Here is a 27,550-nt window from a genome sequence, read left to right on the forward strand (position 1 = left end):
CCTAGAGGACGAGCTGTTTCCAAATCAGTGTTATTCTATTTTTCTAGGGAACAGCAGGGAGTGTTTAAGTATTGAAGATCATGTCCACATCCAATGCAGTCACAGTACATTTTATAAAAACTGGGCCTAAGTTGCCGCTAATTTGGCTGAACAGAAGCTAATTTATTTGAAGGGAAATATGTTGTCTGGGGAATGGAACTCATCAGCGATGCAGATGATCAGTGTTGTATTTATACAGCAGAGTTTTAAATCTATCATTATATATTTCAAGAAAAAGTATAAAAACCAATATAGATTTTATTTATATACCAACCAGTTTCTTTTACTTCCTTCTAGCCAAGCAAAAGTATAACATGTCAGACGCATAAAGCAGGGTTACAACAGAGGTTATAAGAACAAGTATTTGTATATGTTCCTATTTAAAGTTGTCAAACTGTAATCGCACTTGTATTACAAGATAGTAGCTGGCGCAGTATGTTAACATTGCGTTGATTTTTAGTTGGCATTTGGATTTTACAGTAATTCACTTACATGAACTGTCCATTTTGGTTGTTTCAAGCCCACTTTCTATCAAAATATGCTGGAAATACTAAAGCCTGGACCAGATGGCATTCATTTTGTTTTGGCTGGACAAGAACGTGCCAGAAAGATCTATAATGCCTTTTTTAATTTATTTTTCCCCCTGCATGTCAAGACTAAACAAAATGCTGTTTGGCCCAGGTTTGACCCTTCCTTTTTTTCCTGTTTTTTTTCTTGTCATTTTTTTTCTTTTACTGGCTCCCTGGCCTTTGTTGTAGGAAGGGATACTGTTATTTTCTCTTACACTTGAAAAAAAAAAAAAAAGAAGCAAGTCATAGGAGGTATTATTTTAATCTATGCAGGATTTTTACAAAAAAAGAAACTGTTTCTGTGGAAAAAATAATTATATTTTTATGTTTGGGATTCCTCTGTCCCCCACTTTCTTTTTCCCACCTCAGTGAGAAACCTGTTGAACTCAAATCCAATGCCTTTAGCTATTGCAATTTTGTGTACTGGTTTAGTATGCGAGCTTGGCTGTGTGTGTGTGTGTGTGTGTGTGTGTGCGCGTTCATGTGTGGGTGCATGGATGTGTGTGTATAGATCTGATTTTATAACCAAACACAGATGGCTTTAGCCATTTTCTACTTAAAGCTGGAGGCCACTTTTCTCATAGGAATTCCTCTGTGGGTTTTGCCAGCCCAGTCAATGTCTTCATACACTGGTACACTTTGTAAGTAGAGGTCAGCGCCTTGTGTTCCTTACACTATCTTGTACTCAAATGTAAAAAAAGAAATGAATTAAAAAAAAATATCCTAAAACGAAAAAAATAAAAATTTAGCATTAGAGAAAATTTTTAACGATTTGCTACTCATACTTATTTATTTTTCTGCCCCTTTTGCTTAATGTTTCTTTCGTATTTTGCCTTTTTAATGAGCACCGTTTTATGAAATGGGAAGGTGTAAATGTAACGGGGTTGTTCAGGATGAGATTTCATTGTAATTAATATTAATTCTAACTTGAAAGAATCCAGGGTAAGATGAGGTTTTTTTTTGTTTTGTTTTTTTATTCAGTAGAAAAATGTTAACACTTGCATGTTTCTATTTAAATACAAATGTATAAATTGTAAATATAACATTTCTTTAAGGGTGAATTTCTACTACAGGTTGACATTTTTATTAAATTTAAAAATGCTGTAAATATACTTGTGAGATATACTTTATGCACATTTTTTTTTTTCTTCCAAGTGGTTACAGATTACACTCCTAGTCTGTTAACTCTGTATATCAAATGCTTTCTCAGTCCTTTTTCTAACTGTGCTGGTATTCTTTGTCTTCTGCTTCACTGTCTCAGTATCACAGTCGCCGCATAATCATTAACGTCTCTCGATCCAAGTGCGAATATTTTGTCTTCTCTGTATTTGATATGGAGCTGTGTACTTTTTCATGAAGTGTATATTGTTGATCTCATGGGATGGATGGATGGCATGTGTACAGTCTGTTCTGTAAAACCATGTCTGTTTCTTCCTCAGAGAGGTATATTTACTATGTGTCTCTTTTGAACAATTGGTCCAACATGTCTTTTGAAACAGAGGTATTTCTCTACACATCAAAACCAGTTGTAGCAGTTTATACAGTAAGTTGTATAACACCTTTTTTTTCTAGAAGTTGTCTCAGAGCCGAGACCAGCAGCATACACTATGTACAATAATCTAAATTGGATTAGTTTTAAGAGAACTGATGATAGAGATGCTATATATGATGGATGCAATATGATTAAAGGTACTCATTGAAGTTTGATCTTCAAACTTAGGTAATGTAATTTAAAAGCATTCTTGTGAAGTGAGTATTAATTGTGACTAATAAAAGTCTGTCCTGAATATTCTTTGTATTTTGCCGTATTGAGAATAAAATATATATGGATATGTTTAATAGAGTGCTGTTTCTTTTTTTCTCCCCATTTCCATCAGCTTTAGATTTTCTACTTGATGTAGTTTAAAGCAACTGATGTGTTTTGTGTCTTAACAATATATAAATTTCATGTTTTGCCTCCGGAACTCTTAATTCATCTGGCATCAACAACCACACTCTGTTCAAAGTCCCTAAAATAAATCCCCTTGCTTTCCTTTTCTGATGCTTCATTTGAACCTTGGCAGGTCCTCCTGGACCATACGCTGTTGCCAGGTCACCAAGCAGTTGAACAGGTGTACTTAATGAAGTGAGCACCAGTTAAACAAACACAAAACAGAACTGCTTTCTCTAAAGAGTGCATTCTTGCAGGGAATGAGGGCTTATTTTAGTGGACTTTTTGACATATTTTTCACCAGGAACACATCATGTTGCAAAAAATCAAGCACATCATAAGGGTGGTGATCAGAGCTGTTAATTTAGTCGATGCCAAATGTCTGAGTCATTGTCAATTTAACCTTGCTATCCCACACTGAAGTAATATTTATAAGCTGAGGGGCCCTGCAGACGTATTTCTCTGCGATGACACGCTGACTGAATGTGGAAAAACTGAGACCATTGTTGAAATTGTTCCTATTTTTTCCAGACATCTCAGTCTGTTAAAAGTCTGGATGATTCACTAAATGCAAATGTTTTCAGAAAATCCGTGTACTTCTTTACACAGGAAAGGAACGTTTTGGAAATGTAATTATGCAGTGAGTTTTAGTGGCTTGAGGTAAATGAGATCAAATGATACTGTATGTGGCCTGCAAACTAAAATGGGACTAACACCCATCTAGACTGAAGTATTTCCCCCCTTAAAACAGTTTGCACAAGGAAGATTACCTCATTTCTAAATATGCAATCTCAAGAAACAGTCTACAAAATTTGTCTGTGGTAGTAAAGCATAATGAACTCTTGCAATTATTGTTTGTTGTTGTTTCCAAACTTAATATCAGAATGGCAAATCTTGCTAGAATGAAAAGATAAAACACCCTAAATAAATACAAATATAAGTTAGGTCCTGGAGTCACAATATACATTACAAAGTAAAAGTACTCATCTCTCTTGATAGGAGGAAACCTTTCTGCAAACACTTGCAGTTTGAAGTAACTCCTGTGTAAATGTGACAATTTCACTCTGCAGCAAAAAAACATACCTGACGAGAGTTAACTTGAGCTTATTGGATAAAACCGATATAGTTTAACTTTGAGGACATAACTTGCAGTTGAAAAAAAGTTATAAATAGCAGTATATGTTGTTGCAACACTCAGGATATTGGAAAATGTCAAAAAAAAAATCACAATGATATATTGTGAGTGAAGTATTCTGGTCATATTTTGTGGGGTGACTGGTGACTCCCACATCTAGTGAAAATACTTTGCATTAAGCAGTGATAATGAACCGTCGTGGTCTGTAATCAGAGTGGTGAACCACATATGAAGCTGTATTTGAATTATCCAGCTCTAGTCTCTTTTTACACAGTGTGACATTTTATCAACCCTATGTAGTGATGTGTACACCACAGATGGCTGCTGACCCAGGACAAAGCCTAGGCTTCATTCCACAGTGAATGAATTGCCACCAAGTGGCCATTAGTTGCTATTGTCATTGCTGTTATCCTGTCCTTTTTTTTTTTTTTTTTTGCCATATTATCAGTGGATTGCCACTTCAGTTGATTGTTAGTCAGACCATGTGACATGCACAGAGGTGATGGATAACTAAAAAGAGACACCCCAAGTGCTTCATTTAATCTTGAATCAGGGAGTTTAAAGGAACAGACAGAACAATGCAGAGTTTAAGGAAAAAATATTGACTGTAGAGTTAGCTTGAAGATAGTTTATAGAATTAAATTATACTGAATGTGGTCCATGAACTAAATATACCTTTACATGTCCATGAATATGCCTTTATGGAGCTTACAGTAACTAATGCAATCTGAGATCATACAGTGTTTGTGACTCAGTAACAAACGACATTAGAGTAACCTGACTTTCCCTGAATATCTTCACAGTGAGCTCATGACATCCCAAACCACCCAAATTGTTTGGCCTCAGTAATTCGTGTCTTTCAGTAAGATTAAAAAAAGGTGCCTAGTTAATCTTTCTGTGCATGAGACAAAAGTAGTTTATATAGCTTTGCATGGCAGAGCCTCTTAGAAATGATTAGCTCCTTTCAATCCACATTGCACCGGCCTGAGAACATTAACTCTTTGTAAAGGCAACTTGCCACATTTTAGTTTTATTATTTAGGCACATTTTAAACATTAGTCGCTTCTTATAGATCATTTTATTTTCAAAATTTTCTCTTTTTATATTTGAAGTTTAGCTTCAGCTTGCTTCCAGCTTGCGCCTCTTTCCTTCTTTCTCTCTCTCTCTCTCTCTCTCTCTCTCTCTCTCTTTTATAAATGAAAACAATACAGGGAAATTAACTTTTCCACTGTTCCGCCATTAATGTGTTCTGACCAATAGGATGTCGTGCATTTCCACCTCGCCCGCCTCCCGCCACGTCTAATTGGCCACCTTGGTCCTCCGTTACCTTTCATCCGCTTCTCTCTCCAGGGAATAAGGTAAGCTGAGTGCGGACGGAGGAAAAGGAAAGCTCATTACCAGAGGTTGCGAGACACGCCAGCTAACCATATACAGGTGAGCCGTCCTTGTTAGTTAGTTAGTGTAACTATCACTGATAAACGAAGAGGAAACCCACTGAAGACAACAAACCAAGAGTAAAGCTACAGTTTGAGGACCGCGAAGGAAGCGGGAATCGGCAGGTACGTTGAGGGTAGTTTAGGGTGGCAGCAGGTGCATCCAGTATCGCTGTGGCTGCTCAGTTTCGGTTGTCAGCTGTTAACCTGTTGGTTTATTAGTGAAAATGTTCGCAGAATACCTGTATGACAGTGACACCTTACAGTCAGACCTCTTGTTGCTGTTGTACAAGTTGTTTTTCGTGTCTGTGGGAAGTTAAAGTGTCCACGAATAAGCTACAGCTGGTCTCAGTTCAGTTTTATTACTGGGAGGTGAGGTCAGTAGTAGGATCTGGTGGTATTTAGCAAAGCCCATCTAGGCTGCTTATATCGCTACTTATTTATTTTGTAATACTTAATAAATGTATTATATATGTATGTGTGTGTGTGTAAATTAGATGTAATTCTTAATCTATACCCTTAACCTTTAAAATCGCATAGTTTTCCTTAGTTTGTAATATGATGAGGTTTTATCTGCGTTAATGTTAGCAGCTTATTATTAATAGACATTATTATTACTGTTCATGAATGTTAGGTAACAGTGGGAGATAATAAGCAATATCTGAGTTGACAGCTGACTGATAAGCTTGTAATAGATACTGAGGACTGGATAGAAACAACCCTAAACCCTAACTACTGTTATCACCATATTAAATTGCTGTGTTGTACCTTACTTACTCATGCTTTGGTTGTTGGTTGAAACAAATCAAAACAACTAAAAAAACATAGTACTGTCCTGCTCTAACCTCACTTCATTGCCTTAAATTGATACCTAGCGCTCAATTATGCACAAGGAGGGAGGAGTGGGGGGGCTTTTTAGCTAATGAGTGGAGTATGTTTTATTTAAAGGGAAACTAGACACTGGTGTTTTGTGTTGGAGCTGAAACTGAGGCACTTAGGCTGTGAAGTTGGTCAGATGGTGGGAGCACACTGGCCTCTCTGTGTGCTGCTGTTGCCACTGCTGGAGGATGCCATGCTTGGGGCTGCTGACCTGGCTCAACCCCAGCTACGTCCACAGAGCCTGACCTGACAGCAGCACGCACTCAGATATTTGGGTATAATTATGTAGGCGTAATGCATGCAGAGAGATGAGGGACTTAGCCCAGAGGTGCTTGCATAAACACCTGTTGATCCCAATCGGCAGCTAGCATGTGGCAATACAAATATTTGGTAATGGTTGCATACAGGTGGCGGCTTGGACTGTAGCCTGAGTAAGTGTTGTTTGCAGGAAGTATAAAGAAGAAAGAAAGCCGGAAACCAAAGATGGAAGCAAATAGCAGAAGGGTAGCGTTATAAATGAGAGTAGGGTCACAAAGCCATGGGGTGTAAATGTAAACTTAGACTGGGTTTTGAAACCTGATCTCAGTCTTCCCCTTGCTCTCTCTCTCTCCCTCTCTCTTTCTCTCTCTCCCTCTTTTTTTTAGGGAAAAAAAGTAAAGTATGTAATGTTGTAGGAATTCAACCCTGCATGCGGTATGTTTCTGTTCGACCTGTAGGACATGGTCATTTTTATGTTTATTTTTTTTCCTCGAGCGGTGGAAAATTACTCACACTGCAGCTGAACGTATGTAGTTTTGGATGTTTAAATTCTTTTTGTGACCTTTTATACAACCAACCACTGCAAGGTTGAAGCGACTGGCTTGGCTCTGGGCGTGAGGTTATAGTTCACATAGGTTTCAGATTATTTCTGTAGAAACTGAGGTTTTTGTGGTTGATCCAGATGAAATGGGATTACACAGAAAATCTCATTAAATTTCAGAGACAAAGCAGCTGAAAGTAACAGAAATCTTTAACACATTACTTAACAGCGCAGTAATTAAACCATTATCAGCCTCACTTTGAACTTTGCACGAGGCATCATAGTGAAATAATGGCGTAAGATGTAGCAGGAAGGTCTCTAAGTTGTAATTAAATGAGAAGCCTGTTAGTTTCTGTTAGCCTTAAGTGGATTGTTTACATGATGGAAGTGCAGGCTTGATGTAATATACCTTTTGCTTTGAACCTGAATGATGTGAGACTGATGTGTGAATGGCATTGTTGGTTCCGGGAAGATAAATGTATACCGCTGTGAAAGAAAAAAGTGATATCATGAATGAGTCATAGAATTAGGTGTTAAGTTCACTGGCGTCTTTTGATGAACAAAAGGATTGACGCAGGCATGCTGTAATCAGCTATAAGAAAGAAGTTTAAGAGCATACTAAGTGGCGATTTTTTTCTAGGGGTTTTTGGTCAGTAGGAACTTAAATATCACCATATTTTTTGCGAGAAAAAAAGTACTCTGAGATTTTATTGGAAGTATGTCACAGGTAATACTGCAGATAAAATGTGTGTTTGATTTGTGCCATATCGAACAAATTCACATTTTCTCTCAGGGAGAATTTGATCCCTTACAACTGTGTTTCGTGACATGTTTTGGTAAGCTGAGGTGGCCCGGTGGTTTCTTTTGTTTCCATTTCAACATCCATGTCTTTGTGTTCACAATAACGCAAACCGGTACCAATTATTTGACAATTCCAGGGTGGCTGCTTTCACCCCGTATAGAGTGATTTGTTTATCACAGAAGGAAAGATTTGGGAAAAGTGTAATCTGTGCAGTATCTCAAATTGTAGCGGTCCACGTCTGGAACGTAGTGACCAAGTATAAAAGCAGTGTGTCATTCATTTTAAAAATAAAATGAATCAGAATGTGTTTGTTTGAGGTAAAAGCGAAAACATGTTTGCTGACCAAAGTCCTCAGACACAATGTTATCAAGATTTTAGGGGTAATAAAGTCAGACTTTATTACCTTACAAACTGGACCACTAAAGTCTGACTTTAATACCCAGACTTTATATCTGACCTTATATCATCCAGAAAGAGGTTAGTCTTTCTTAAAGCGTGGGCACATTGTCGTGTTGATACTGTAACATATTAATTAAACCCTAGTTAGAGCTGATGTTAGGTGTTATAATGTTTAGTGGTCCAGTTCGTAAGGCTGTTGAAAGTCGTGCCCTTGGGAAGGTCGGTGTGATAATTGAAGAGGATTTTAGCGTGCCTCTGTGTTTTGTATACGTATTCAGATATGCTCACTTGCACTGGAGTGACTTTGATGAGGTCCTGATGAGGAAATCATGGCAGATCAGTTGATTTTTCTTTTATAGTTTCCTAAAGTAAGAGCACACAAGAGGAAGAGAAAAACCTGCTTGTAGGCTGTATTCAAGCCCAAATTGCCCTACATGATTAATAAGTAATAAACTAAACAAGGGAAGTCTGTAGGTGTTGTTATTAAGTTGCACCAGACGAGCTGCAAATGGAACATTTAGATACCAAGGTTAGATGCATAACTGGTGTTGACTTTTTTTTTTAAAGCATGCTATTATATGATAGACACTTAGGTGAAAATGTCCTTTTGCCTTTAGATGGTTTCTGTGATGTTGGGCAATATGAGGAAACTTAAGGACTCTTCATCATCATATACCTAGTCATAGTTTTGGATACCCTTTCTCCTTGTTTTGTATTGAATCATTTCTTTAGTATAAAGGGTATAACAATGGTAAAAATGATGGCTGATCACATGTAAGTCTTTATTTTAAATCATCACTGTCTATATGCATGCATACATAAAGATGAAGATCGTCTGAGCGCCCTTCACTTTGACCGTCATCTTCTCTCTCCTCATGCATGGATGGCCTTCCAGACATTTGAGGGGGTCCTTCACGCTCCGTGTTTGAGAAACAGGCAAGGCTGTCCCCATCACCATCCAGCAGACTTAAACAGATGGAACCTTTTCAGCTCTTTTTGCTTGCTTTTTTTCCCCTCCTCGTTTCCTGTCTTTTACTCCAGGGCTCTGTTCTGCAGGCAATGACGGGGGCTTATTTACAATGGCTTTGACAACTCACTTGTCTGTAGTTGTGAGCTATGGTCAGATCCTCCTTCTTTTGTCAGAGGAGCAGAAAACCCGTTAAAGTCCTACATAATGGACGGACATGAAGAAGAAAAATGGCTGCCAGGGGTTATTACTGGCTAGGGCGAGACCCCCCTTTGGGGAAGCTGAAAAGTGTGTTCGGTTATGTGTGTGCTTTCCTACTCTGGTGCTCTTACAGGACCACTCCTGCTCTATTGTTTGGACCTATAAGCCCCTCATTGTTATATGGTAGTGTCATATGTCATGAGTGCATTTTCCATGTGTATGGTAAAACATAGAGTAACCTACTTGTATGGGCAGCTTTTAAAAATACATCCTTAATCTTTTTTTTCTGCTTTTTTTAGGAGCTGTGTAGATAGAATTGCAGCAGCACATTAGATAAAGGTCTTTTACACTCACAAAGTATTTAAAGGTGCCCCGTGGGGTTATCTTTTATACAAACAAAATCAAGGGGCATTTTTTGTTGTTTTAAAGTTGTGTTGCAGATTTCTTCCTCTCTGTCTCTAGATCATTGCTGGATTTTTTTAAATGAAAACCCTGAACTTGTTGATAGATTGAACATAGTTGCATGCATGTGCATCATTTTTAGCATACATGAGACAAATAAACACTACAAAAGTGCTGACATGATGACACACAAGGGCAAAAACTTCACTGGGTACTTTTAATTATAAGACATCGTGTTATTGCCTTTTCGAAAGTATATCCCAGCAGAACCTGGACTGTAAAAATATATTTTCTATACCATATCTTTTTAAAATCTTTTCTTATCTTATTGATTTCTTGTTGCTTATCCAACAACAAATTCAGTGCCCTACACATTCCACTCTTTTTGAAATAACTTAAGATTTACATGTGATTAAATATGCAATTTTTGTTTCTTTCTGCATGATATAAAAGCAGATTATTCTGTAAATATTTGAACTGACCAATTTAAATTCTGCATAAATAGAGAAAATAATGCATTGCGTTATTTGTCAAGAACAATACATGCAGTAAATCCATCAGGACAAATCCAAATCCAGCACAGCGCTGGACTTAGATGCTGCACACTGATCACGGATTATTACTTTACAGTTGTAAAATCTCTAATGAATAACACTGGGGATTACACTATTGCTTTTTTCACTGTGGTTTTCACAGCAGAGTATTCAGTAAAAGGCAGGAAGGCGCACAGTCTGTGGGGTGTGTGCTTGGGTCTGTGCCATGCCTGCAGGTCTGCTTTAGGGTCCTCTCAGGTTTCATAGCCCCTGATGAAAAGGTGTGGGTGAGGGGTTGTCAGTGAGACCTGAGCTGGCCAGGGATGCATTAATGTGGCTGTGATATTGACTAATAAAAGAGGCCTTTACAGCTGTCCGACATGGCTGGAACTAACCGCTTGATGTCTTTTTTGTGTGTGTGGTTGTCCAGTCAGTGCTGACATAGCTTCAGCACGTTGCACACGTCAAAATGATAAATTAGTGTGGGCTAAAGTGATTGTACAGTGGATTGTTTAGTTGACATTCTGCAATAGAATTATGATTTCAGTCATTTGTCATGCAAAAATAAGCCTCTCTGATGACAAAATTTATTGCTGTTCTCTGTTTCATGCCAGTGTGAAATGAATATCTTTTTTTTACGTTTAAAATACTCATGATTAAAGTAAAAATTAGTATAATCGTGAGCTGCCCTTCTGAAGTAATTTAAGACAGATTTCTTTTTGATTTTTCTCTGCCAGAAATGGTCCTGTTTAATATTACATGCAATCTGTCATATTCCTTTGGACCTTTCAGACTATTAATATGCCATCTGACTAGAACAGGCCAAGCCACAAGACAAATATTAAAAAAAATGCAACCAAGACCTATAGTTATTATGTAATAGTATATATAACAGCACTGTGAAAAAATACTGTTTTAAGTATTTTTCCATCTTGAATAGCTTTTTTTATTTTATTTTTTTTTTAGAAAAGACATTAATGTTAACCCCTGTAGTCACTTCAGTGTTTCTACATCACTCTATTTTTCTGTAGCAGGTTACAAAGTCCAAATTGAGTTGCACTGTTTTCTAGTGAAGTTTAATCTCTGTGTGATTTGTTTTAAAGTCTCCACACCGTCCTCCTCCTTCTCCTTACCCCCTTGTTCATCCCCCGCTTTGAGGTAGGAAACCTGCACTGCCACTAGCAACATGAGCCCATTGTGATCAGTACCCCTAAAATTAACCAAGGTGGTAAACTTGGTGCTGAGAAAGACTATAGAAATTAGGAATCGCTTGACTCCTGAGCATGATAATCAGCACTATTAGGTTACTGTATGTGTTTCAAAAGCAGGATAATTAGAAGTTAATACCAAGTATTTCACCTTGGCAGAGGCGTTGGTATAATGTGAGGCGTATGCAGAGGTGTGGGTGGCACTCTGTAATTATCAGGACATTAGACACACATTTGTTCTTTTGATACACCTTTGTCATGTGCTCTGTCAGTGAAACTACTTAGGCAAAGGTGGGACGAATGCAGAAAACTCAGTTCATGTCGCAACAAAGAAATACTGTACTCCAGATAAAATAATAACTCTGCTTTTAGTTGTTTCTTTTTCGTTATATAGTTCTCTGCAGCATAAAGAAAACTTTTCAGAGCAAAAGCGCTTAGCCAAGATTACTTAGTTTGAGAGACTTATCAGCCTGTTGAGGGAACAAATTCTTTGCTTGTGATTGCATTATGATGGGAAGATTTTGTCTTCTTCTTCTTCAGCCTACACACCAACTGAGTAGTGGCGTGATACTCTATACTGTGTGTGTTGTACTGAGGGAAACTGTCACTGCAAAAAGTCACTGTCATTTCAAAAAGATAAATGATCTACTTCAGGCACACATCAAAACTGAGGAAGTAAGTATCACTGGAAGTGTTTGGTACTGGTTTGTTTACTATGTGGTCATGAAAAAATATGTGGAGCATGCTTAAAGCTGGGAATTAAGAATTTTAAAAAAAATCTGTCATTAAGCTGCCCACTAGATTAAATGTACTTTGTGTGCATGTAGAGTGGAAAGATGATTAGCAGGGGTGAGGAGGTCAACTTACAGCTTGCTAGATCTGTTGCAATAAAGTGTAGTAGCATCTGATCATGGGTCAGCTTGAGCATTTTAGCTTCTGTTCTTTTTGTTAACTACCTTGAGAGATGTGATCAAACTACTTGTTTGTTTTGTGTGCTTGTAGGCATTTTCAGTTAGCAAATTAGTATTTTAGGAAGCAGAAAGTTTATTTAGTGTGGTGGCTAAATTGCTCTAATCTTGGTGTCTCTGTACCTGCAATGTTTATGCACGAAAGTACTTCTTTAGATAAACGGGAATTTAAAGTCAGACACCAGATGGTTTCTGACAAGTAACTGCCAAACAGTGAGGTGGTTTCCAGTCATGTTTATGTTCCAGGCACTTTATTCACTTGGTTACTATAGCAGATGAAATGCATCCTTCTCAAAAGGAAATCTGCTGGAAACCCTCAGTTGTTTTACACTTTAAGAGGAATGAGTAGGAGACATGAGTGTAAATAAAGAAGAAAGAGACTGAGTGACATTAGAGCCTGGGATGCCAAGGCTAACAAATTATAGAAATTAAAGGAATAGTAGATTACAGGGATTAAAACAAGTGATTATGAAAAGAATAAGTTATCAATTTTTCAGTTTAACTGCTTGCAGCTCTGCCCGTTAGTCAGGCTCTGGTAAGGGGCCTTCATCTCTCCTTGGCTTAATCCGGTTGTTCTATCAGGGTGGGTAATCCTGATAATTTGCACTCATTGAGCGAAAACAAAAATGTGGAGAATGCTGGCCAATTTAATTTGCTCGATTTCATCTGCCATTTGGAGGGTGTTAAACTGAGCGGGGAGGTCACAGTGGCCAAGTGGGTTCTAGATTAAACATTCAAATCTCCTTCCTCAAAAATATGCTTTGGATCAGAACTGTTGTTCAGTGTCAAGTTGGAGGCAGAGGGAGAAGTGCATATTTACTGTTTGCCCACACAGACTGCCTCTATCTGCCTTCCCGGTTGTTTTGCAATTCAAATCTCCTAATGCAACACTGAGCAAATTTCCCCTTGTTGTCCTTGATGAAGCTGCTGCTCTGTATCTGGACTGTCCTTTTCATGCATCTAAAAGCATAGTACCAGGTAAAAAGAGGGAGATTAGAGGCATGTCTGCTACTTTCATCATGGCACTTTAGATAGTGATCAAACAGTTTCTTATACGTTTTCCTTTTTTATCCTCATGTTTGTTTTCTCCTTGGTCTCCTTCCTTTCCAGACTTAATGTCAATGACATCCCCAGCAGCAAAAGCTCCATGCGTGAATGACTCCTGTTGTCAGTAAGCTTTTGCCACTGACTGCAGTGACTCTGCATTTATGTGCTCTTTGTGGAAAGGAATTCAACAAAAGCAGGACAAAAACATGTTATTCTACTGGCAGAGTTTGTTTGTTAAATATTTTTTTTTGTGCCTGTGACTGGATGCAGGCTTAGTTTAATGGACCAACACAAGCACAGGTGTGCATTCAGGGTGGGTGGAGCCTGTTAGGTAACCAAACTAGGGCTGCAGCTGAATATTTGAATGTTGAGGTTCGTTCATTGCATAAGTGCATGGATGGAAGTTTCAGGATTTGCGTGTTTCTTCTTCTTTTTTTTCCTTCTTTTTTTATACATGTGGAGGTACATGCAGTCTTAACTCTGATGCCTTGCTCTCATCACTCTGGCATGAAGCCACGATCGTTCTTCTTCACTTCATGTCATAGTTACAAACTTAGCGACTTTTCATAGCGCTTTAGAAGCAAAAAGCTATCAAAGGCCTTTCTCACCCCAGGCACGCCTCTCTCTTTTCCTTTGTACAATTTAGAAAGCTGCAACACCCAAAATAAGTGTGTGAAAGAAGAAAATTACAAGCATCCTGTTGCTTTTAACTTTCTCCCTGAGCGATAATTTCACTTGTCCATTTAGCCAAAATCACAGCACAGCCATTATCTTTATATAACATGTGTACAGCGATTTTTTTCTTTCCTTTTTTTTGTGAGATGACAACGCAGTAAAAAAACATGTGACCCGAGCAGGAAACCCACATTTATATTTGTCAGCTGGACAAGCTTCAATAGAAGTGAATGGGGAAACGTGGTAAATATTTATTACTTGAGAAACTGCTGTTACAACAACTCGTGGGAACACTTCTTGTTTTGGTGTGTTTGATTGACAATTGACAATCTTCCAAACTTGAGTTACTGAGTGAGCAAAAACTTTTGTAGGAGTGTGCAGTGCCCTTCCTTGATGCTTGGATCTCAGCAATGAGGGAGTGTATTTACTGTTAGAGTCTGGAATGCAGGTTTTCCCTCAAAACCGGTCTCTGAAATGCTTCTGTTATTTTCTGTGTTCTACGACTGTCCATTCACTACTGATAATTGCCTCACATTATATAGGTACAAGGGAGCAGTAAGACCTGACCAGGAATGCCGTTGGTCATTTAGTACTGTAACCTGACTTTAGCCACTCCAGGAGGTTGAACAATTATGAGAGGGGAAAACGCCCATTTCTACTTATGTCCTCGGAGCGTCTCAAAGGTAATAGGATAGTGTGTTGATGTGAAAATTTACGATCTGTGTGGCAGCAGATGGATGGGGATGAGATTTTGGATTTTCCATGACTGCAGTAACAAACCTTATAAACCTGAGGCTAGACCCGTAGTACGTCACTGTGTTGCTACTAAATGGCTGACATGGTTCTTAGAAGAAGGGTTAGTAAATTCTGATTAATCAAATAACTAAATCTAAAGTGTGCTTGGTCTCTGCGCTAACAGTCATAATTGGTGCTTAGGCATCTTTGCAAATATTCGCCATTGGCACATTGTTAACCTGGCACTTCTGCTCATGCATATTCCCTCAGTAGAGGATTAAATATTTAACGTCATTATGTAATCAGTATTGAAACGAAAACTTTGTCCTTATGATATAACAAAGCTTCACTACAGGCCTGTTTTTCCTGTCTGGAGGTGTCATGAGAACTTTTGGATTGCAAATCGAAATTAAGTTGCGTTGAGCACAGTGGATAGGAAAAAGGGCAGTCCCTTTTCAACGTGTTTGTCTCAGAGTATGCCAGACATAGATGGTCTAAACGTATCTTTTAAATCAAATAGTGACCTCATTGCTTTGCTGAGGGCTCACAGTTCTGTGATCTTCTCTTATGCACTTTTGTATTCGACCAGGAAGTGTCCCGCAGGCTGTCTCTTATCAGATGTTCACGTACTATCTACACAGGCCAACAGGTGAGCTCACTGCCAGTTTGATAGTATGAGTAATATTTAGATACAGCAGTTTAATTAACAACTTTTGTAAGAACCGTGTAGAAATTGAGAATTTCTTCCAGTTGACACTAGAGCACAAGAGACGCCATTGCGAACTAACCATTAACATAACTGATAACTGAATTCTCAGAGTGGCCTGAGGTCGGGATGTGATCTGAAAGAAACGACAAGTAAAATTGGGGTTTTGTGTAATGATTATAACAGCCTGTTTGCTTTTACCTGCAGTACATGTTCTCGCTGCTTATCAAGCACATTCCTTGTGCTTCTGCCAAGCTCCCAATCCAGCCAATCAGCCTGCGATAACGCACTAAGTGCCATGTCACCATAAAGGGTCAGGTGTTTGCCCCGCTGATCAATATTGTCATGAGTGTAAAGTCAGCTATAAGAAAAGAATCTACTTACGTTTGCTAATTGGCACTACACGCACGTAGTAAAGCTGAGACTCATGGGAATGACCAGTATTTAGTTGTAAACCAAAGCACTGGATTTAACTTTAAGGTAATCATGGCAGTTCACTTGTAGTCATTTAAAGGTAGCCCAGCTAGTAGTTGATGAGACATTTTGCTGACATCATGATGACTTGAGCACAGTGTGTTAGAGATTAGATTTCATAATCAGGGTTTTTGCCCCAGTCCATTCAACAGAAGAAACTTACCCTTAATAATAACTATATGAAATAAGTAGTATTTCTAATGCTCAATCTTTTAAAGTTTAATTATAGAAGCAGATATGTGAGTTAGGCTGAGGCTGCTACTACATCTGACATGTTCTGCAGTAAGGATTACTACAGGAATACACACCTAAATTAAAAGTAAGCTCCATGCTTTAAAATCAGAGTTAATTAGCTTCTTAATAACGACCAGGAAACGGGTTACACTGATTTCCATTGTAAACCCTCAGAGAGCGTTAGACTGCAGCTGCTTTTGAAAAACCTGAGAACCAGGTCATATCATGTAGCCTTTGTGCTATAGGGAAGCCCATTAACAGCTTTACCCTGGGTTTACCAGCATTAGTGCATTTTATGAGTAGTGTATTATATACTGTCTAGATGCAGATGCATAGCGTCTTGCATGAGCATTTCCAAATCCTCTGCACTATCTCTGTGATTATTTTTAGTTTTTGTTTTCTTGTTTACTTCTTTTATGTTGTTCATTAGTAACACATGTCCTCACGTGGTCTTTCCTGAAGATAGTATTTACTCTTATATTGGCATATATTCTTATTTGCTCTTTTTGGTTTGAAGTCTGTGTTCATACCTTGTCCATGACATTGATAGTGTAAGATTAGGGATTGGTCTTACAAGAACAATACATGCTCTGTAAAGTCACTTTCTCTCCAGGAAGTCTCCACCTCTGCGAATTCACGTCCTCATGGTGAAGCCACGTGGTGTGTAGCCCCAGCAGCAATGCCACCATGTGTGATATCCAGTGTTTGTTATGTGTCTATAGTCAGACCACAGCTCGTTATGTAACATGGCAGAGATGGTCACTGCCACCAGGCGACACTGAGCTCACTGGTAGAGAATGTCAGCTGAAGACGTGAAAGTGGTCAGTAAAACGTGGCTACATTGTTACTGGATTTTTCGATACTCAATGTAAAGCTATTTAGGTTTCAGTATATGTGATCTTTTATATGTGTGTATATCATAAACAGAAGATGTAAGCATGCATGTCTTAATAATAGTTGTGGTGTATGTATTGGCACCAACAAATCTGTGACTCTTGGTTGTCAGAAGTGAGTGTTTGTGTTTGATTTTGGGATGGAGAAAACAAAGATGAAGGGAAACTGAGTTCCCCCCCCCCCCCCCTATTTTTCTACACTTTATAGATAGAAGTTAATAAATATAATAAATAATAATAAAAATAAAATAATTGGTACCCTGCTTGACGAGTTGAGCGACACGTAGTGCTTAAAGAAAAGACAGAGCTGAGCTGGATGAAGATCAAATGGAGCACATTATCCTCCCTGTTTAGACTGCTAACAGTGTCTTCAGTGACAGCTGAGAGATCAGGGCTGAGCTGTGAGGGCTGACACTCAGGACCCAAGAAGAATAGACAACTTTTTTATTTAAAGATAACTTTTTTCTGTAATGAAGGAGTCATTGAGACTTTCCCCACCTCTAACCAGGAAGTGGGTCATTTGTTATTGTGCTTTTTTGTGGTGTTTGTCTCAGCTTCCTGTAGGGACCAGTCTCTTCTTTCTCACTTGCTGTCGCCATGGCTCCTTTGTTGTTGATGGTATCATGCATTTACAATCACTTTTTATCTGCTGCCCTGCAGTGGTGTCTTCTGAATATTCTGAATATCTTCTGAATATTCTACAAATTAATTCCAAAATATTCAAAGTGGCATGCCCAAACAAAGATTGTCGTCTGCTTAACTGTGATGAAGGTAGGGTCATAATTGTTATTCAGCAACAACATGAAAGCATGCTAAAAGCATCCTGCCTTGTATCGGTGGTTCAGGCTGGTGATGGTGGTGTAATAGTGTGGGGGATATGTCCGTGCCACACAAGCGTTTTTTTAAACACCACAACCTACATTGAGTATTGTTGCTGACCATGTCCGTCCCTTCATTAGCATAATGCACACATCTTCTGATGGCTGCTTCTGGGAGGTTAATGTGTCATGTCAACTCAGATAATCTCAAACTGCTTTCTTGAACATGACAATGAGGTCACTGTACTGAAATGGTTTTTAACAGTCACCAGATCTCAATCCAATTGAACACCTTTACAGTGGAAATTGGATTCATGGATGTGCAGTTGACACATCTGGAGCAACTGTGTGATGTTGTCATATCAATATGGAGCAAAATCTCTGCAGAATGTTTCTGCCACCTTTTTGAATCAGTGTCATAAAGACTTAAGGAGATTCTGAAGAAAAAAGGTGGTCCGACCTGGTAGTAGCATAGGACACCTAATAAAGTCTGTATCTAAATGATCAGATTATCTTATCAGGCCACAGGCCAACATTTAGTTTATTGAGATATATTTGTAATTGGCTGTTTACTATCTTTTTACATCTGGATTTTGACCTAGGTCAGTATGTTCTCAGATTTTATTACACATACCAAAGACTGAAAAGGATATGGAGCCGAAATTATGAATTTGCACGGCCCATTTTTAGACTGAGGCTCCATGCAGACTCGCCTTCACACAAGTAAAACCCAATAGTCTGTAGGCTCTTACTATTCTAGTGCAGTGGAATTCCTACAGTATCCAGTTAAACTGACCATGACTAGATCACATTGCAAAGCCCTGGGGGGTCTTAAATACAAAAGTAATTGTCTTCTCAGAGGCCAGTTGAGAATAGTTTATCATTCTTAGAGGCCTGTACTCATTTTTGAGCCAAGTGCTGCGAGGCACGATGCAGTTCCTGGTTAATCATTGACCAGGAAGGATACAAAATAACTTTGGTGCATGTTATTAATATACGCTTATTGCCCTTGTTGGGTTTTCTGTGTGTCTCATCTTTGGCGTTTACGTAAGCACAGCTAAACTAAAGGGATGTTAGTAATTTGCATCTATGCAAACACAAAAGGAGTGTCATAGTTGCACAAACATGCATTCAGTGTTTGGCGTTGCAAACATATTGCTTTCTTTTTTTCTATACTTTCTTTTTGTTAAAACAACAACAACAACATGAAGTGGACTCAGTGTTGATATTGTCAAGTATTTAGGCCAGATCAGGGCAGGAATGCAGAGCTTATTAGAGTGTGACAGCTTGTCTTGGTCAGCTAGAGATTTTAGCCACTGATGTGAGCACTGCCCAGCAACAGTTTCACAGTTTCTCTCCGCAGCTCTCACTGTTTAATCATTGTGGTTCATACATATGTGTGTCTGACACACGCACAAAGAAGTACACTGCTGGTGCTAATGATAACACTGCATGGCAAGCCCCTTTCCTTTTCCCGCAACCAGCCGCTTTGCTCTGTCAGAGCTCAACATACATCCACTTCCACCTTTTCAAATACGGCTTCCTCCCTGCTTCTGTTTGATTGAGGACAATAGAATGATGCCCTGTTGGTCCTCTGGGAGGCTCTTGTCCAGAAGTGAAGTCATGTTTCTAACTTTTATTTTAATTTGAGCTTGTGTTGAGTCTCTTTTGCCTCCCTGGTAGTTAGGTTTTGTGGATTTCAGTGAAAGGGAATGTAGGTTAAAGCACTATGTTTCTATTTCACTGAGAGTAAGTGAAGAATATCACGGCTCGTAGGCTTGATGAAGGCCTTCATGAGCCAAAAAGTTCTTTGGCTTCTAATTTTGCACATTGAGTCAAAGCTTTGCTCTGTGAGTCTTGGTCTGCTTCTCATCAACTTAAATATCTGTCATTTCTATTTGCTGTGGTTGAACTTTTCTCAGACGGAGTGAATGTTCTGCTCTGCAGGAAGGCTCCGCTCAGTGCTGCAGCTGATATATATCCAAACACAGTGGGAGTTGTGGGCAGTAGTGTCCACATACAGCCCAGGATTGGTTTTCAAACTGCCAATCTGGTGTGCCTTTCTTTTTGTTTTTGTCAAAAGGATCACAAATGTGTAATTAGTATAATCACCAAAGTCAGAAGAAAAAAAAATGATGATAATAATAAGACGTAATGATTTACTGTTTGTGATGGAAAAATCTTTTTCACCAACAGCAAGACAGCAGAGCAGGAAAATCGCTTTCCGTAGTCCTTTATCACCCAAGTATCATACAAGCCGCCTGGACTTATTTTTGTAATTTTGTAATTTGCAAAATAATTAGATGCTTATCGTTCAGGAGAATACTGCAGTGACTTCCTGCGTGTTAACTGCAGGCATATATAAAAGTGACTGTGTGATGTTTTAGTGGTGGTGAGAGAAACAGCCAATGTGGCAGGCATACTGGCGCTTTTACAGTCATTTAAAGAGCACTTCTAAAGTGGGGCCCACCACCAGGAGGGTCAACAGAAATCTTGACGTGTCTACAAAGGTTCAGAGGTTTTGTTGACTTTACCAAGATAAACCTTTTGAATATGGCTTAGCTATGAGCCATATCTGTTATAGAAAGCTGTTAAGTTCATGACAGTGTTAAATAGGACTAATTTGCGGTGGATTCTGGGTAAACTAAGTCCTTTTTCAAAGTTAAAAACTATGCAGACACATGTCATTACTCTGCTTTGAGGACTGTAGCAGAAAATGCTTGCCTTCTGGAAAAATGATACAGCTGCAGTGACATGGTGCTGGAAAAACACTTATTCAGTATTCTAATTAAGAGCAACAGTACCAACAATAGTTTGTGGGCTCATAACAGAAGCATTTGTTGCGGTCTGTCTGGGAGGGTGTCCATCAACCAACCTGTTGTCATTTTTCTCAGAAGATGTAGCAGGGCCGGCAGGATTAACCGTTTTAATAGTTTCTCCCTGCATATTTGTCTTTCTTTCTTTTGATCTTCTTGGCATCCTCTCTTTTTCTATTTCTGCCTTCTGAGAGTCATATCTGTTTCTCAGAGACTTGGTGGTCCAGTCTCGTGGCTTCATGGTGAAGGTCACGCTGGAACACGTAATCACCAATAAAAGACATTAAAAAAAGAAAGAATTTAACACCCCCCTCCCATACTTCATTCCTCCCTCTCTAGATCAGCCTAACCTCTCTTCCTCTCATTTGTTGGTTTTATGAATCCCGTCTTCCTAACAAATTAAAAACAAGCTCCTCCTGTGACCATTTCTTTTAAACATAAAAAAAATCTGCTTTTTGAATAGCCTGCAGTTCTTAATTTTTTTACTCTCCCCTCCATCTGCCATGATATAGTCCTTAGCTCAGTTGCCAGGCAGAAAGTGGTCATGAGCTTATCCTTGTTTATGCGTAACCTCAATATTTAAGGTCAACCCCTCTCATGGATTTCTTTTGTAATCACGTGTGGAAATTGCTTTAAGCTCAAATCTAGCTCAACAATTGACCATTCAACATACTTGAAGCCAACTTTGCTTGCCTGTTTGTTTTTTTAAGTGTTATTATAGTCAATTTTCTCAGTGATAATGCTACAGTTTTACATGCTAATGTTTCTTTCCTTCTCTCAGCATGATCATAAACAAAAGTTAGAGTACATTTACAACAGGTGGAGTCAGCCAGCAGTGAAATCACTAGAACATCGTGGATGTGGCTGACAGTAACAAAGATCCCGCATAGCGGAGCACTAGTGGTGCCAGCCTCAATAGAAAACAACAGTGAAAGCAACAAGGCTCTTTGTACAACACTACACAATCACGCAGGAGTTTTGAAAGATGAGGTTATTGTTGACTCGTGTGACTGACTGATCAGTGTCGTGTTTAAGTCTTCTTTTAATATTGTGCCTTTTGTGCCCATTTAGGGTTTAATAAAACTAACCTGTTAATTCAAAGTGTATTATTGACATGGTGAACATGCTTTACATTTGTAGGTTTAAAAAGAGGCCACTTATCTCAAACCAACACAAATACTGCAGTACTGCTGTGTGATACTTTTGTTTGTGTGATGCCCAGTTTATGAGTTTATTAAGAAATACAGAGGAGACTTGTAGAAATTGTGGAAAGAGGAAAATTAGGATGAAAGTGGGGGATAGCTGTTCTTTGTGACTGGTTTTTTTTTTTCCCTCTGGGGTGGAGGCTGGGAGGTCACCCATACACCCACCCGACCCACCACCATTATCCCCTCCCTCCTGCCTTGGCTAGTCTCCATGTGCCGGGCTCAGGGCCTTGGGAATGAATGCCGCCCGGGCTGTGCTCCGTCTTTGAAGCCAGCCAGGAATGCGAGGCCTCTTTTTTTTTTCCTCCCCTCTCTCGCTCTCTGTTGTTTAGGCGGCCGGCAGCACTAGCAGCTATCTGCAGCAGTGAAATATTCCCTCCGCTGCGCTCATTGTGCATCGGAGAGCCGGACGTCATCGGCTAGCCAATCAGTGGTCCCCGCTAGGCAGCCTCGGGTCTCAGTGGGGGGAGAAGGAACCCGCTAGAAGTCTTCTCTCTAATATCTGGCTCTCCTGGTTACTTGGTCTGGTCCCTCTTTAGAAGCCGAACAATGTTCTGAATTAGAAACAAGCATGGAAATCAATTGGCAGATCTTTATTTCAGATTAAACTTAGGAAACACTCTCTTTTTCAGATGGAAATCAGGAAGGGCAGTGACTTTGACTCAGACTTCTGGTGAGTTTTTCTTTTTCCTTTCTTTCTGATGGTGTTCCCTAAAGTTTATACATTTTCAATCCAATCTGAACACAGTAGAGCTCCAGATTAGTTCCCTCTCCGTTTTGCTACTGTGACACTTGGTCTGTTTTTCTAACTTGTGTTCAGCTTTCCTGTTGTCATTGTTCACTTCTCTTGTCTCTTGTTGTTGTGGTTTGCGTGTGAGAGTATTTGTCTGGGCCGGTCACCCTCTGCCTTACCCTCCCTCCTTCTCTCCCCTCTGTACATTTTGTCACTGCCTGTCCCCTCCATCACTTCCACTTCAGCGCTCCCCTGTTTGGGAGCCTCTCTCTGTTCACAGTGGAAATAGGATGGCTAGAAAACACACACACACACAAAGGCACACGCAGAGTAACACACTACAGATCAGAAGGCCCTTCATAAACACATGGGATACCCCCCTTAATACTGTAGTTTAGCTGTGAATGGCTCCTGGGAGGTGGGTTTTGTGTATATGCAAAACGGCCACCTCGGATTATCTGTAATGCAGTTTTTTTAATACCAGGCAAAAAACCTGGAAACACTGGGAAAAAAATAAATTTTGAAAGCGACTGTAAGGAATTTCAAGTCATCATTGTGGTTTGTGAATGAAATAATTCCCGATTACACAGGAAACAAAATCAGTTAAGCAAAATCTGGTCGCTGGTGAGCCCTAAAACTGGGCTGGTTGGCTTGACTCTGTTATATTAGTAGCATTTGCTTTTGTGTATGCATGACAGGTGTGTGACTATAAACTTTGATGACATAGTGAAAGAAATGCATGCAGGTCATGGGAGAGTCGACTGTAACGCTCAAACGCCGCAGTCACTTGCGAGAGCTGGTTTTTGTATGAGAATGAACTGCAGTGACTATATGAACAAATATCCACTGCAGAACTTAAAATGCAGTAAATAAGTATATAAAATCTAAATTTGATTGTTTCTATTCAGTTCCTGATCAAACAGGAAACTGGCAGAATCTGTTTGTTAGCAGCACATCACTCACATAGGCACGTGGCCTCAACATTAAATAGTATATTGTATATACATGTCAGAACAGTTACCTTTAGAGTGGAGCAATTGCTCCACTCTAAAGGTTTCCATAATGTTCCATAATGTTCCATAAGGTTTCCATAATGTTGCAGATAAAAAGTGTCATTTGAAATGGTGTGACACTAGCGGTGCAAAGCATCTTCCAGTCACGGGGTCAGGTGGTGAACTTGATAAAATCTGAAAATTTTACATATTTGCAGATATTGCTTCTGAAACATTTAGATTTACATTGAAGGAGAGGATAGTGATCTTTTTTCATAATTAAATAGTGCATTGATCATTGATTATTATGTTGCTCTTAACATATCATATTTTAGACAGTCATTTGACAAAACAAATACATAGATCAAATACTGCGGTGTGCAGTGAATAAGAGGAAAACAAATGTTTTTATGAGCCACTTGTGTATAACAATGCATTATACACCTGTCACATGACTAATCCTCAGGTGCTTCTGTTCTTCTATATGAAATTCCTGACATTTTTTCATGAGTGTGCTGCAACGTGCTCTGCTAGTCTCAGGGAACTTAATTAGAGGTCTTATTGATGCAAAACGGCAGACCCCTTCAACAGGTGGTTAACTGCACTGACCCACAAAACCAAGCTGGCGTGAACTGTAAGAACCCTAAAACAAAAAAAATGGCATGAAACTTGTCTTGCTCACATAATAGTATTAATTTTGAGTACATGTTGAGGCAGACAAAGGTGTAATTGTGTTAAAGGGACTGTACTTTAACTATCTAAACCTATTTGATTGATACTGTTTTATTTTGCTTTTGATTACAAAATACTATCTCACATGCATTAATAAGAAAAAAATATTAATGTTATTTGCCTGTAAGCCTAATGTGAACAACATGAACAAAGTCATTTGTACCATGTTTGTCCTGAAAAATTAAGCCTAAGTTGAGTTTTCAGGCCTGTGCTGTGTTTGTGTTTTCTTCCCCAGGAGCAGACTGTTTCATGGGGCTCTGACTGCAGAAAAAGAAGGCAGGAAAATGACCTAAATAGTAACCAACGTGACGGACAACCTGGTGCAGATGTGTTTGTGGTAATTTTCCCAGTTTCAACCACAAGGAAGACACATGCATCAGCGCTCATACACGTACACCATATCTACAGATTCTGCCCTTCCCTTCCTGCCATTCGCCCCAGTCCTCCATGGATTCCTACAACTTCCACTTTGAGAGAATGAGCAACGTGGATCTGCATCCTCTGAGCATGCCTGTCAGCCGGCTTTCCCCAGCCAAGTCCAGCAGTAGCATCGTCGACCAACTTGCACACCACCAACACGGCAAAGGAGACTCTGCCTATAGCTCCTTCTCTGGTGGTTCCACTGCCCCAGACTATCCATCTCCCTTTCTTCCAGAGGACCTTCAGCCAAACTCCTTCAGCCACTATGCTGATCTTAAGTATATAAAGTCCATTTACCATCCGACCCAGGTTCTGCAGTCTGACTCAAAGACCATGGACCAGCTCTATCGCTCAGTTGAATCTATCACCCAGGAGTACCGCAACAAAACTAACACTAATGTAAACCACCTTAACTACAATGGCAGTAACAGTGTCCATACCAACAACAAAGCACTCTCAAAAAGAGAGATGCATTTGGGGAATTCAGCCCAAAGTGCTGTCCCTCCTGTCCGTCCTCCTCCAGTTCCAGCACGCCTGGATAGTTTTATAGCTACTAAAAACTTTGAAAACATCCATCATAATAATGCTGAATTTCAGCTCCAGCAGCCTTATCAGAAGGCCAGACCCCAAGTTCGGCAGCACCATGATCTAAATGCCACAAAACCTGAGACAGCTAATGCTGATACAAGCAACTCGGACTTCACTTCTGACCCAGTATACCCAGTTTGGAGAGGCTCTCAACAGCAGCAGCCACAGGCACAGGTGCCACCAAACTACCGACCCCACTTCCAGCCTAATGATCAGACCAGGCTGCCTCTGAACCCAGAATACCTATCCATCAAAGAGAACAAAGCTGCCTCTGAGCAGCAGAAGTCAGCAAACAATCTAAGCCGATCTATTCCTCGAGGCACAAGTCAGCCTGACCACCTGCCAGCCAAAAAGCCCCCGAGCACTGGTGGATGTAATGGAGACCATTATAGCAAAGCTAGTAAGCGCCATCTTGAAAGTCAGCGCAAAAGGGCACATTCTGCTTACGACTGGCTTGGTTCAGAGCCAGCCCGAGCTGCCAACCCCTGGGGGAGTAATGATCAGAGTCTTATCAGCGGCAGCAGCATTCAGCACAAGGGTCAATACTACTTTGTCACTGGAGTGTGTAAGCTGTCTGAGTCTGGTTTGAAGACACACTCTCTTTCTGTTTGTGGTTCTGAGGCTGGAAGTGAAGTCTCTACTGTGTTGGAGACGCACAAGCTAAGAGAAAGATGCCACAGCACAATGGACAATTTGTTTAGACCTCTCCAAGAGACTTCTCGCTCTTTCAGTGGTACAATTCTAGATGAAAATGATGTTTTCACTTCTGTTACCCCAGGAAAAGATATGATCTCTGAGAGTCGGGAGCAACTTAAACCGTCCTTTAAGCTGACGCAATCCTCACGAAGCTTCGATGCCTTAGAAGAAATCGACACAGTGCAGAATCGAGAAATTGGCCGGCACACTGCCAGCAACCCTATATTTTATTGTGGTCCCGAAAGAAGCTGCTCACAATCAGCCTCACCAACAATGGAGGATACATCACTGATTAGCAATGAGCAGTCCAACCACCACAAGAGAGACGATCATGCAAAGAGAGGGAAATGGCAGCCCTTAGGGGATGTTGCAAGTGAGAGGATAAACAAGGAAACAACCCCGCTTCTGTACCACCTCACTGGTGCCAGCAGAGCAGCATTACAGCCCAAGAATGAGCCTGGGATCAGTGTAAAAGGCAAGGAAACAGTCTTAAACAAAACAGGCCAAGGTGATGTGCCAGTAAATGACAGTGAGACACCTCCACAGGGTGACATTAGCAAGAATAATAGAGGTGATGATATTTCAGTTGCCTGTAACACCTTGGATGACTCATTTAAAAAGTACTACAAAGAGAAGCTGAAGGATGCTCAGTCAAAAGTTCTGAGGGAGACGTCATTTAAAAGGAGGGACCTGCAGCTGTCGTGGCCACACCGGATCAGGGAAAAGCCAGAGCTGAGACCTGGAGTGATTCATCGTTTCTCTTCATCACAGGACTCAGAGACTTCTAGCGACACGCTTACTCCTTCTGTCACTTCAGAAGGGATGGAGAAGGGGAGCATAAAAGAAGAAGACATCAGCGATCACATGGAGATTGGCAAAAAGCATGAAAATGAAAGTGGGAGGCCAACAAATGTTGCCCAGCCACAGGTGGCACGAATTGGAAGCAGAAAGAGACTGACTCCTGAGCAGAAGAAGATGTCTTACTCGGAGCCAGAGAAACTCAACCACCTCGGCGGTGGCCCACACCACTCAGCCTGCCGTTCATTTGGCAATGAAAGCGACGACCTGTTTTTGGATCAAAATGAGGGAGAGGAGCAGGTGCCGCAAGAAGAGCAGGGATTGGTTGAAGCACGGAGGAAGATGTTTGAGACAAGAGGTCGAGCTCTTTCAACCTCGAGCACCTCGAAGACAAACCTAAAACATCTGCGACATCAGGCTCTGGTGGATTACATGGAGCGTAAGACGGGCCATAAAGCGACCGAACCCCAGCAACCAACGTCTCAGATACCACCTCCACCCAGACAGAGGCACTCTCTTGGGGAGAAACCATTTGACTGGCCAGGTCCCAGGTCTCTATGGGGGAATTATGAAGCTAAAAATACAAAGAAGAAGCTTAACAGACCCCACTCTGCAGGCCGAATCCTCGATTCCTCCACCAGCTCGATCAGGTACAGCTGAGAAGCTTCTTTTGGTTCTGCCTTTGTAGTGTGTAGTGTGGATGAATCAAGCATTTAAAGTATTC

At 40.1% G+C, this 27,550-nt stretch overlaps 1 protein-coding gene across 4 annotated transcripts in view; it reads left to right on the forward strand.

Annotated features, from left to right (window-relative positions):
* Positions 1-5,025: 5,025 nt before the first annotated feature.
* The window catches only part of shroom1 (shroom family member 1), a 31,652-nt gene continuing 9,127 nt past the window's right edge, over positions 5,026-27,550 (forward strand). For 2 of the 4 annotated variants that reach the window (XM_026181763.2, XM_080307232.1), the window contains exons 1-3: positions 5,026-5,232; positions 22,500-22,540; positions 24,560-27,476. In XM_026181763.2, the coding sequence (XP_026037548.2) occupies positions 24,772-27,476 (2,705 nt within the window). In that variant the 5' untranslated portion in view covers positions 5,026-5,232; positions 22,500-22,540; positions 24,560-24,771. Of the gene's footprint in view, positions 5,233-21,651; positions 22,541-24,559; positions 27,477-27,550 lie in introns of those variants that run through there. The other 2 variants (XM_026181765.2, XM_026181764.2) reach the window with 2 other exon arrangements.

The sequence above is a fragment of the Astatotilapia calliptera genome, chromosome 10 (assembly GCF_964374335.1).
Source record: "Astatotilapia calliptera chromosome 10, fAstCal68.1, whole genome shotgun sequence".
NCBI classification, from domain to species: Eukaryota; Metazoa; Chordata; class Actinopteri; order Cichliformes; family Cichlidae; genus Astatotilapia; species Astatotilapia calliptera.